General features: G+C 47.0%; 1 protein-coding gene across 7 annotated transcripts in view; it reads right to left on the bottom strand.

Moving 5' to 3' along the window:
• LOC146199851 (activating molecule in BECN1-regulated autophagy protein 1-like) overlaps window positions 1-13067 on the bottom strand; it is an 80616-nt gene that overhangs the window by 3425 nt on the left and 64124 nt on the right. For all 7 annotated transcript variants that reach the window (XM_084595267.1, XM_084595265.1, XM_084595268.1 and 4 more), the window contains 3 exons: window positions 9085-9138; window positions 8691-8854; window positions 4319-4448 (listed from right to left, as the gene is read on the bottom strand). In XM_084595267.1, coding sequence (XP_084451393.1) covers window positions 4319-4448; window positions 8691-8854; window positions 9085-9138 — 348 coding nt within the window. The remainder of the gene's footprint in view (window positions 1-4318; window positions 4449-8690; window positions 8855-9084; window positions 9139-13067) is intronic.

The following is a 13067-nucleotide window of genomic DNA, read 5'->3' as shown; positions in this document are numbered from 1 at the left end:
CCGCAGAATCACTTCGTACGCGACCTCAGTGTTTACGACCAAATAAAGCGTTTAGTACACTAGAACAGTTTCGCGCAGCGCTGCTCATGGCCACATCGTCGGCATGAGCCAGCACGAAGCTCGGGAGACACGAGTGCGCCCCCTCACACAGTCTCGAAGGTGCCGCTGTGTGAAGGTGTAGGTGCACCAATCCTTGAAGATCAAGCAATAAACTGTATTCTTCTGCAGCGAGTACTACTTCTACTTGAACAGAAAAAAGGCAGCAGCAATATGTTGGTGGGGTCATGTTCCTTTGGCAAGATCATGTGCTCAAGAAAATTGCGGTCATCTTTACAGCAAAGACTGTATACACCCACATCAAAACACTTACCTTACCTCATATATAACTGGCCTTTCACAACGCAAAGGTGTGAAAACGCGCAATTTTGGTTTAGTTCGGTTTGTGGGGTTTAACGTCCCAAAGCGACTAAGGCTATATGGAGACATCGTAGTGGAGGACTCTGGAAATTTTGATCAGCTGGGGTTCTTTAAGGTGCAATTTTTAAATTAAATGCTTGGTATAAACATAAAATATTGCCTGTCATTCTGGTTGGAGACCAAAATTAACACTCAAGTAGGGATGTTGTTCTCATGCACAAACATATTTATTTAGAAGATGGCGCAACTTTGGCCACAGTGACCTCAGCACTGTTTAGAGCTCGCTCTGCTCTTTGCTGTTCCTGTAATCGTCACTACATGCATTGTTTGCAGGAATAAGCTGATCGAAGATTTCTTGATAAGTCAATTCAGGTGGCAGAGTGCCACAAGCAAGTTCCCCTCAGCAGTGACAAAATGCTGAAATGTAATAACATGCAGAAGCACCCGTCGACGCGGTGACAATGCTAACACACTTCTGAACGTTCTTCATTGCACGTTTGGAGTGAACGTCGTCAATTAGCACTTCAATCTTCTGTCTTGAGTTCAATACCATCAACACAGCGTCAAATACAACGCTAAACTCCTTGGCAATGTCTTTTTCTACACCTGCTCTCGACCGTTCTAAAGGTCTTAGTGCAACGAAGTCAATAAACTCGTGGAATGCAGTGCGTGCGCATAGGTTCGTTAAAGTGGTGGCACTGTCAGAGACGTGAGGCATTATGATTCGATCATGTGCCAGTCTCAACCTACTGCCGTCTCACACGCAGAAGGAATCACATGGTCAGTTGTCACCATGACAGCGGTTTTTAGCATCGTTAGCTTCAAACGGCGTTTACTACTACAGTCGAGTCCACTTATAATGATACCGGTTTTAACAATATATCGGTTACAAAAATGAAAAGTTGCTGCACCGCCCACTTTTATATGTTTTCTAAAGTAAAATAACCCGCTTACTTCAATGCCCCCATGCTGCATTATCGGTTATATACCAGCAAGTCTAGCTCCTGAGTGCTCGTGCCAAAACGCAGCGGAATACGAAATAATTGCAAAAAAAAAAAAAAAGAGAGAAAAAAAAAAAAAGTGAAAAGAAAAGAAAAAAAAAGAAAAAAAAAAGAAAGAAAGAAAGAAATTCCAGCTTCTGCAGCCTCCCCGCTGATACAGTAGAACCTGTTTTCTGGCCCTTCTCCGCATTGCCAGCCTCGTGCACCTTTCTCCCGCCGCCCTTCCAACCCTCCTCACACAAATGGGCTGCGCCCATAGCACTACGCCGCGCCATCCTCTGAAACACGAATGGACTTTGCCAACGCGCCGACAGCGCTGATTTGTGCCCCTCATTCTGCGCAGTTCTACTATGAGGGATGTGGTTGTTTGTGCAAGTTGATTGCGTCGAAGTCGTTCCTGACCAAGTGGTTTCTCTGTCTCATTTGAATCGCCGCCGAAACGGAAGGTGGCTGATCGGCGCGCCGATTATCGGACGACACTGCCGGTGAAAAGAAAGCGCACGGCTATCAATTTGGAGACGAACTGCAGCATCGTGAAGGACTACAAAGAGGGTAAGAAAGTGTGTGACATGGTCAAGAAGTACGCACTATCGAAACCAACGGTGTCGACGATCCTTCGCTCCGCTGAGAAGTTCGACAAAGAAAAGTCCTCGCTTGACAGTGGGCGCAAACGCGTTCGACAAGGTGCCTATAAAGAGGTGGAGGAGGCCCTCTATGAGTGGCTCCTTGGCGTCCGTGACCAGAACTTGCCTATCACTGGGCCAATTCTGGCCACAAAGGCGAAGCAGTTGGCCCTGCTAGTGCAAGCCAGTGAGATGTATGTGGTCAGATGCTTGGGGCGATTTCAGCCCAGGGACTTGCATGCCCCAATAATCTCTGCTTTTAAATAAAAGTTTTGTCTCTCTATCTTCTCACCCCAGCGTTACTTTGGGATTTCTGAAGCTGAGAGGCGGCCGCGGAAACCTTCTCGTATTTTTTACAAGGCTTCTTTCGGGGCCACCAAAATGATGCCTCGCCGGAGCTCCCATACCACTTGCCGTCCGTGACCACTCTTTGCAGTTATGCTTTTTCGTGCAAACCGTTTATACCAATTATCAGTTATAGCAATGAAATTTTCGTGGCACTTGAATATTGTATTGTTATAGGTGGACTCGACTGTAGTCAAATCTCGATATAATGAAGTCCTACTTGCAGCCCCCCCCCCCCTCTTGCAGCAGCCACAAGAAACATATCACAATGTGACTGCGAAGAGCACATGCAAAACATGGGAATGAGCTAAGCAAAAAAAAGAGAGGGGAAAGGGGGGGGGGGGGGGGCTGTTATGGTGTAAATATGGTATATGAAGCTCTAAATGATTATCAGCCTAAATGCACAGTTTTGGTCTTGTTATTATTCACTACTACAGCACCCGGCTTCCACTAAGAACAGGCACTATTTAGCGATAACCGCTTGACATATTGAGTCTAATAATTCATATCGACAATGTACATGCTCCTATGCGGTGTACGATGGTTTTCCAGGCCTGAAATATCGCAAAAGTTCTTAAAAAGTTAGGCGGGCTTAAAAGCATGGTTCAATGAATGGTCGAGCAAAAGTGGTGCAACGTTCCGGTTGAACAAGTCGTTTAACAAGCTTTTGAATGCAGTCAGCCTTCAGCCTCGCAGCCCACTCTTCCGGCTCCGCTGTGGTATCGCCCATCTCACATCCACATCCTCATCTTCTCTGCGCAGCGGGACTAAGAGGTCGACCTTTGCAATGCGCAGAGCTTTCACTCTAAGATGCCGTTCGTCTGCTTTCAACGCTGGCTCGCCACACATGCTGGCAGCATTGCAAGCAGACAAAGCTGCAACTGGCAAATGCTGTGCGCACATGCTCTTAATCTTATCAGTCTTGTCAACGTGGTCCTTTGTGGGATCTTGAATGACACTGTGGTCAATGCTGCCGATTTTACCAAGAACAAAAATACACAAAAAAAGAAAAGAAGAAGGAGGAGAAACAAATTGGAGAGGTATATGGCATGGACCCACTTGCTGTACGTTGGACAGTAGAACCTCGGAGATACGAATCTGACGGGGTCGCAAAAAATTTCGTATCATCCGAACATTCCTATCATCAAAACGAGCCACACAGATCTGTTTATCTGTTTGCAGCCGAGAAGGTTTGTTACAGTCAAGCGGTCATAGCTTGCCACTTTGCTGCACACATAACGTGACAGGCGATCGCGATGATGGCTACATGTCTCCGCGGACTTCTCGCGGTGCTGAAGATGGCGACGTGCCAGCCATGCGGCGTCGCAGACTGCTCGCGATGGGTACAGTGAGATTTGTGGTCATGATGTCTACGATGAGCGGTCCATGCGCGCCCGTTACGTGCGCTGCCAACTACTACTCACGGCCGCGAGCCGCTGAAAACATCTAGCACCGTGGAAAACGATCACGATGCCGGCAATGTGCAGGCCGCCCACCTCCGTGTACTTCTCATGGTGCGTACAGCACGACAGGAGATGGCAACATGCGGGCCGCACAGCGTTGCAAACTGCTGCAGTTGTGATGTCTACGATTTGTAGGCCACGCTGAAAACTTTTCGCTGTGCGAGCCAGACGGACAATCTCACCGTCGGCGAGGTACTGGCCATGTGTCACCGCAAACTGCTCGTACATAACGCGCGGCTGGCGATCCCGGAATCAATTATGCGCGGGCAGTGCGTAGTGCTCAAGGCTGTGGTCGCAGTTTGCATGCTCGTATCATATCTAGTGGTGCGGGAGAGTATTCAGAACATAATATTGCATATTGTACACAATGCACTCTGCTGGGGAATTTCGCAAATGCGTATCAACCGGATTCATATCACAGAGATTTTACTGTAGAAGGTACAATGCAGCAGCCAACATGCATTTTTACCTGGATGGTGGTGTTCCTGGCTGTCCTGTCCACCTGGTCGGTGAGCATCACAAAGGGGCTGGTGGCGTCCCGTGTCGGACCTGAGCGGGATGTCGGTCGGCCACCGCCATCCTCCTTGGAGATAGGCTTGCTGCGCGAACAAAGGCGCAACAAAGGAGACCAGTGATTGCATCCATTTCAAGGCCTCGAGTTGTTACAGAAAACCTTGCAGCCAGCAGTCACAGCAGTGCCCAGAACTTTAGGAACTTGCCTAAAAATGCCTAAACAGAGTTTTTTACACTTGCCTGCCTTTTCCCATTTTTTCTTTTTAGGAAATACATCCCATTTCACCAGACTTGTTGCCCATAAACGCCTAAATCAAGCACTGTGATCCTTGGTGCCTGTTGTTTTCCTGTTTTGCAACATCTGTCAAAGTACGATGAAATGTATACGCCGACGCAAGCACAAAGGCATAAGTCATGCCAAACCTTTTTTTTTTTCCAAAGTGTTGGTGTAAGTGCTTCGTCGCCTCAGCGCACACAAGACTCGCTCATTCACACACTCACTTCTCGCTCGTCGCTCGGTTGACTCTCGGCCGCCTACCCCTTGTAGTTCATCTTCCTACCCTCCCCTCGTCAGACGCTCAGCCGCTTACCCCTCCGTGGTGCAATGCCAGTTCTTCGTAATTGGCTACGAGAATGCAAGAAACTGGTTTGAGCGACCTTTCATAACATTTGCATCATCAAGCGCTTTCTCTATTTCATTTCGTGTTCACATGCTGAAAGAAAAGGCATTGACAGGCGCTTGTTGCAGGCAGTGCATTTTGCAGTCTGAAGATTTTTTTTTTTCCACGGACGGAACTGTTATTCTCTGCTAAGCATGCAAAACTTCTGTACACAGATAAAAAACCAAGCAAATAATTAAAAAAAGGGGTATTGCAAGCCCTACTAGCAGAGACTTTCAACGATCACTCGACAGCAAATGAACTGCAATTTGCCAAGGAGTTGTCAAACATTTTTGGGGGCAGATATCAGACTGCGGAAACTAAAAAGTTTATGTTTGAAGAGGCGAGCCCGGAAAGAGACCTGGCATGCATATGTGCCTATTTCTCAACATTGAAAGGAATAATTACAAATTTGGAAATGGCCAGACTCTAAACAGGTGAATAATTGAAAATAGTTCAAGCAGTACAAGCGGCACTTTGGAGACTGGAAGGAAAGGGCGCTACTGTTTTTACGAATATGGAAAAACTGGTATGAAAGAAAACAGAGGCCTTTAAACTATTTTTTAAATCAGAGATCTCCCAAGCATAGGGGCTCAGGCCACATCACCGGAAGGCCTGAGCCCCTATGAACTGTCGTGCTTTAGGTTTGCTCCACTGACTTCATGTGACGAAGAAAGAAGGTTTTCAAAGTATGCTATATGCTCACCGAAAACAGAAGGAATTTCAAGTTTGGCATTTTGAGAATGTGCTTTAGTGTGCTGTGCTTCAAGGATTGCATACGATGCATGCTTAGCTGACCAGTCATTGACTGTTCTACTCTGCCAACTGCATGAATAGGTCGAATTCATCTTTTTTCTTTTTTACCGATACAATTAAACCTCTATGTGACAAACTTCCATGTAGCGAAGTTTTCAGTTTTCCAATGGCACCCCCAAAGTAACAGGACAAAGAAAAAAAAAACACAACCGGCGAGCAGGGTGCATCCACTGTTACCATGCGGTTGCTCGCAAGCTCTCGCGCGTCGTTGGTAGGGAGAACAGCGGAAGGTGTTGGCGATCCGAGGCACAGTTGGTTCAGTGGCGACCAAAGAACATGAGTGAAGACAAAGGCACCTGCTGGCCGGCGGCAGCGCGAACGCACGCGCTTTCCCTTATACTCTGACTCCGCACCTCCTTACCGCGGTCACTCATAGACGCGTTGTGCTAACTGCGGCGGAGGCTGCTGCCACAGTTGCGCCATGCCCTCAGCGTAATCGCAAGGCGTTGCACAGTTTTTATAACTTAGAGTAATTCGGATTTACTGTAAACACTTTCAAGGTGGTTTCCATTAGATTCAATTCTTAATCTGGTTTTTGTTCTGCATTGTCCTTTTGAGTCGTCACGCAAAAACTGCATATAATTAAAACTTACATGTAATGAAAAATCTCGGATTTTTTACAATTTCGTTATAACAAAGTTTAACTTCAGCACTTCTGTTAGTAAGCAGAAAGTAAGTATTAAACTAGATGTGTCGGTAATAAATAAAGAGCATTAATTAAAATGCCTACTTTTTGTTCATAGCATTGATTTCAACATTATTTAGAGCCTACATGTTTGCCTGTTTCGGAGTTTCTTAATGCCTAAATTTGCAGGCCCCAGTCATTAAAAACAGCCTCGATGCCATATTTACTCGTGTATAACCTGCATCAAATTTAAAAAAAAAAATGCGTTTAAAAAGTGGGGGTGTGAGTTATCAGCAAATTTTTTCTCCAGGAAGGTGGGGGGGAGGGGGGGGTAGACCATCCCCATTGTCATAAACGCTTGTCAAGCCAATAAGGAGCCAACAAAAGGCGCAGCCAAATCCACATTCATGTCATAGTCTAAGGAGCCAACAAAAGGCGCAGCCAAATCCACATTCATGTCACAGTCTGTTTATTCTCCACGCCATTGGTCTCATTTTGTTAAGCCAGCGGTTGTTGGGCTTTTTTTCAGGTGCTGTTTCAACACCCAGTCAGCCCAGTTTGCACTGTTGGCCTGCTGTGCTTTGGCACCATGAGTGCGCCTCGGCCGACGACTTTTAAGCCTTCACACCAACGGGATGTGTGCGAAGGCGTAATATTCCACCTTTCTGCCAGTGGATCGTGGACACGTGGAAAATGATACCGGCCGACTTGGTGCGTAAGAGGTTCAAAAAATGTGCCATCAGTAACAGCTTGGATGGCCCCGAATACGTCTACCTATGTCTATAAGAGTGGCGATGACTGAGAATCGAATACCCAGTGACGTTGTGGCGGTCGGTTGAATAAATGTTCTGAAAATGAAATGGTCATCGAGTCTGCAGTTGTATCTTGCTAGTGCTCTTTTTTTTTTTTTTTTTTTTCATATAAACGTATGGGTTATACACGGATTTTTGTTTTTCGTTGAGTTCAAAGTTAGGGGTGCAGGTTATGGCAGGGGTGGGTTTCACATGAGTAAATAAGGTATGTGCACACATGGAGAAGTGGGCACAAGTGTCAAGCTGGTTGCAGAGTTTACAACGCACACAAGAAGTATAGCCCATCCTGGGAACAAAGAACAAAGAAAATGCAGCTGGGAACAAAGAAGACAGATAGAAAAGAGATGAAGAGGAGGAGCCCAGAAACAGCAGCTGTACAGTAGTCAGCATGGATGTACAGCAAGACTCTTTCTTTCTTTTACGAGAGGGGAAGTTGCTGTGGAGGACAATCAGTTGCAATTTAAAAATTCAAAATGGTGTGCCCTAGGTTGTTGGAATAGTAAAGAATGTAAAAAGGTGTCTGACGCTTGGCAAGGAGACTTCTTATAGCCCCGGTGTTGAGAGATAGCCCATTCCATTCATCCTGCCATGCACTGACATTAACCATCACTTGAATGCGGCCGTGACATCATAATTTGTAACTGAATGTATTCACCATGACAGCATTTTTAGAAAGGAAAAAATTCCAGGGGTGCAGTTAAGTCTGCTTAAATACATTAATGCAAAAACAAAGACCGTTATGCTGTAGTGTTTTGTGTCAACCTCGCCAGGCTGTGCCACGCGTCTGTCTAATGGGAGATTTATCATCTTTTTATTTTTTTTTTTAAATTTTACATGCGCAGATTTCGAAATGCTTTTGTTGCCTCCCATAAACTATACTCTCGAACCGTTTATAAAAATTTCAGTTCATTTTTTAATCTCTATTCTTATTTCTTCTTTTCTTTTCTTCCTACTGCCGCTGTTGTCCTTCCTCTCAGCACCCTCCAGTGCTAGACAAGAAGAATTACGGACTCTTTTTTCAGGAAGCTTGCGTAGAGTAGTGGTCTGCATGCACGGAAAAATGGTGGTTTGATTCCTGGCGATGACACAATATTTTTTCTTATTAATGATTGACCGTTTGTACAGATCCATTCTGCCAACACACTCTGACAACAGGCTCTGTCCACGCCAAGCACGAGACAAGAAATGCTTTCCCATTAGAGGCGCTTGAAGGGGAGAGCACATCAGAGACTTTTCATTAGCGCTATCGCGAGATACGTCAGTATGCATGAGCAGGTCACCTCGAGGGCGACAGATGGCGCCACGTTCCTGTCAAATTCAGGCGGATTCCGCATGGTAGCAGTAGACGGCTGCGGTAAGCGGCAACGGTAAACTAAAAGTCTCTATTAAGCCACAGGTATAGAAGTGCTCACTTACAGGGGTCGGCAGATGCAGAGGGAGCCCCGGTTGGTGCCATAGATGAGCCCCTCCCCAGGGCGGGGAAGCCAGCGCACAGAGTTGAGGCTGATGGGTGGTTGGCCAATGATGCCGCCTGGCTGGCTCAGGTTGCCCACCTGTTGCAGCTGGCCTCCTCCGCTCGTCTGCATGAGAAGAAAGGAGTCTCACACAGAGGGCAAAGGAGCTGGCAGTCCCAAACACAACTGATAGCAGTTTCAACAGCCCTGTTAGCTCACTGCCTCAAACAATGTGGTATGTAATACCGTATATACTCGTGTAAGGCCTTTAACAGGCATTTAACAACAAAAGCAGTAGTGCAATGACCAACAACAATATAATGTTACTTCTAAGCAAGATGGATGGCGGTACTTACAGATGAAGAAGTGTCTGTGTCAGGTGGAGTCAGCTTGAATATCTGAGCCACAACCTGCAGAATTTGAAATAGTAGATGAGATCAACAGTGCGTGGAAAGAACAACACTTCCGAGGTGACTCCGCATAGCTCGTAATGCACACTGCACAAATTAAGTGACAGGCGTATTGACTAAGTAAGTTTTTATAAAATCACCATACTAGTTGAATATATAATCTGCGAATTCTTCAATCAGTGCATGGAACCCGGCTTTATGTCAACCAATGCTCGAAACCGTGAGCAGTGGACACGATGACGATTGTGCGCAGATGAAAATAATGTACCGAAAACTAATATAAATCTCACCCGCCAGACAGTAATTAGACATTTTTTATCACACAGTAGCGTTCATTTCAGTTTTACCTCTCAAGGCTTAATTAGGGCACAGGAATTTACACCTCATTGACGAAAGTTTTATTGGGCCGCGGTCATCGCTACATCCAAGGCATTAAAAACACTGTGGCGACATCTAGTGACAAACACTAAAAGTGAATCATAGGCCATGCGAAAGGAGGAGTGGTTTTTACTGACGTGCGCAGAGAACAGAGTGCAAAATACAGTTGAACCCGGATATATCGAACTCGAAGGGGATCGTGAAATAGTTCGATATATTGTGAGCCCTCCACGGATCTTCTTTCATTTGTGCATACCATGATCTTCTTCCTCCTGTACATACCATCATCATCGTCCCGCCTTGGGTTTTTTTTCTTCATCAGATTAAACGCTGACACGGCATACCTTGCCTTGCCTTCACGACCTTGCCGTCTGAACCTGGCCTTCTTTCACAAGTGGTGGAGGTGAAATTCGATCCCCTTGCTTCCTTGTGCCCTGCCTCTCACTGGAGCTACGTTCTGGTCGGCGTTTAACAACTAACATCGTCATGTCAACCGAGAGCAGTCCCGACCCGGCCGTACCCTCTACCTCGGCTACACCGCCGCCTCCGATGGTGCCCACACGACAACACGACCCGCCGCTGTTCGCTGGTCGTCGCGACGAAGACGTAGATGACTGCCTCCGATGGTGCCCACACGACAACACGACCCGCCGCTGTTCGCTGGTCGTCGCGACGAAGACGTAGATGACTGGCTTGACACTTATGAACGCTGCAGTGCCTACAACCGGTGGGATGATGCTTTGAAATTTCTGAACGCATCTTTCTATCTTATTGAGGTCGCCAGAAATTGGTTTATTAACCGCGAGCTCCACACCCCAAACTGGCCCACCTTCAAGCAGCAGTTCCGACAGTACTTCACCGACCCAGCTGTTCGGACGGAGATCGCAAGGAACAAGCTCGCTAGCCGCCGTCAAGGTCCCGATGAGTCCTATGCATCATACATAGAGGCCGTGCTGGCACTCTTTCGGCGTATCAGTCCCACTATGCCGGAATCTGAACGTGTACACTATGAATCAATTCAATGGCTTATAACACCCTAGTTGCCCAGAATCCATCAAGTGTTGATTCCATTATAACGACCTGCCAACGCCTCGACCAGCTACAGTCCTCCCGATTGCAGCCCGGCTTCACTACTGCCCCGACCTCTACTGACCTCGATCTACAAGCCATGATTCGAGCGATAATCCGCGAGGAGCTCCAAGCCCTCAGCCCTTTCTGCTGGCACGGGTGCGATCATTCGTCTCCTCCTTCTAACGACGCCGGCCTCCGCCACATCATTAAAGAAGAGTTGGCCACTATCAACCACCCTGTCACATCTGATTCTCCTGCACCTCGCCCAGCACCGACCTATGCTCACGTCGCTGCATCCCCTCCTCCATTTGTTCCCCCACCCCAAGCACCACCCTATAACCACATCAACGCCATGACGACGGCTCAACCTACGGCACCCTATTACGCACCTTGGCGCCCCTCTCGCCCAGTGTGCTATTATTGTGGAATTCGATGACATATAGTAGCTCGCTTTTATCGCCGATGTATTTAGAACGAGCGACGTAGTTATGACGCCTTCGAAAGTGACATACCTGCATATAATCAGCGACGACCAATTCCCAGCCAACCTCGTCAATTCTCTCCCCCGCCGGTATCCTCGTCTGAACCAAGTGGGGCTCATGTATCCCGACGCCGGTCCCCTTCCCCATACCGCCGCTCTGTTTAGCCACTTCGACCAGCAACAACTGTTCCTGTCCGTAATTCGAAAAACTAAGCGATGCAGTTTCCGGAGGTGAAACTGCACTTTGCGAACTTACAAAAAGTCCTCCTCATCGACCGTATAATATGATTTCCATTTTAGCTGACGGATTACCGGTTGAAGCTTTGATTGACACATGGGTTGCACTTTCTGTTATTCATGCTGATTTGTGCCACCGTTTGCGGAAAGTAACGACACCATATGATGGACCTGAACTTCGTGGAGCAAATGGCGTCCCTCTGCACCCTTCAGCAAAGTGTACAGTTCGAGTTGTTATAGACGGCGTCCGCCACCATGTGCAGTTTGCTGTGCTTTCACCATGTGCGCATTTGATAATTTTTGGGTGGGATTTTTTGTCAACCACTTCAGCGTTAATTTCTTGTGGCGACCGTGTCATCCATATGACAGACAGTGATTTTTCATCTGACATTTCTGCGCGGCATCATTCCCTCATTGCCACAGATGATACTGTATTGCCGCCACAGTGCGAAACACTTATTACCGTTGTTTCTGAACACATCAGTGACAGGGATGTACTCATCGCACCATCTCATCGTCATCTTGCACGTGGAATCGCCTTCCCATCAAGTCTTGTACGATTCCGCTGCAGCTCAGCGATAGTAGCTGCCACGAACACTTCCCGTGAATCCCTTGTGCTGACTAAAGGAACTTCCCTGCCATGCATAGTGGACGCTCACTCTATATCCATGATGGTACTCACTGCCCCGCTACCTCCGCAACATGATTCATCGCAAGTCTCTCTTTCCATGCTGTCGAAGACGATCAATCCGAACCTCATGCCGCACCAACGTCAAGAATTGCTGCAATTGCTTCAAGCCCACCATGCCATTTTTGATGCCACTTCCCCACCACTGGGACTGACTAGTGTTGCACATCACCGCATCCTTACCGAAGGTAACTCAATTGTACGCCGACAACCTTATCGGGTTTCTCTCTCGGAACGAAAAGTAATTGAAGAAAATGTCAATGAATGCTCCGTCGCGATATTATACGTCCATCAACAAGCCCATAGTCCTCTCCAGTAGTATTAGTTAAAAAAAAGGACGGATCGGTACGATTTTGTGTTGATTACCGCGCACTCAACAAAATTACTCGCGAAGACGTCTACCCGATGCCGCGTATTGATGACGCCCTTGACTCTCTCCAAGGTGCCGAATATTTCTCGACCTTAGACCTCCGCTCAGGTTATTGGCAAATACCTATGCACGAGGACGACAAAGAAAAAACCGCTTTCGCAACTCCCGACGGACTTTACGAGTTTAATGTTATGTCCTTCGGCCTTTGTAACGCACCTGCAACATTTGAAAGAATGATTGATACTGTACTTCGTGGCCTCAAATGGAGAACCTGCTTATGTTACTTGGATGACATTGTTATCTTTTCGTCAACTTTCATTGACCATCTCACGTGCCTGAATGTTGTCCTCACGTGTCTTGCTTCAGCGGGCCGTCAGCTCAACACCAAGAAGTGCCACTTTGCAGAGAAAGAAATTAAAATATTGGGACATCTGGTTAGCCATGACGGCATTTGCCCAGACCCTGAAAAAATAATCACGGTCTTGAACTTTCCTCGTCCGCAACGGACTACAGATTTGCGCAGTTTCCTCGGCCTGGCATCCTATTTCCAGCGATTTATAAGGCATTTTGCAACTATTGCTGCGCCACTTCATGAACTACTTAAAGCGCGCAGCCCTTTCATGTGGACTGAACAGTGCAACACTGCTTTTAACAACCTAAAGCACGCCCTTACATCAGATTCCGTTCTTGGCCACTTCAGCGAC

This window comes from Amblyomma maculatum, chromosome 2 (assembly GCF_055883805.1).
Source record: "Amblyomma maculatum isolate TAMU_Amacu chromosome 2, ASM5588380v1, whole genome shotgun sequence".
Classification (NCBI taxonomy): Eukaryota; Metazoa; Arthropoda; class Arachnida; order Ixodida; family Ixodidae; genus Amblyomma; species Amblyomma maculatum.
This window is presented reverse-complemented; position numbering and strand designations above follow the sequence as displayed.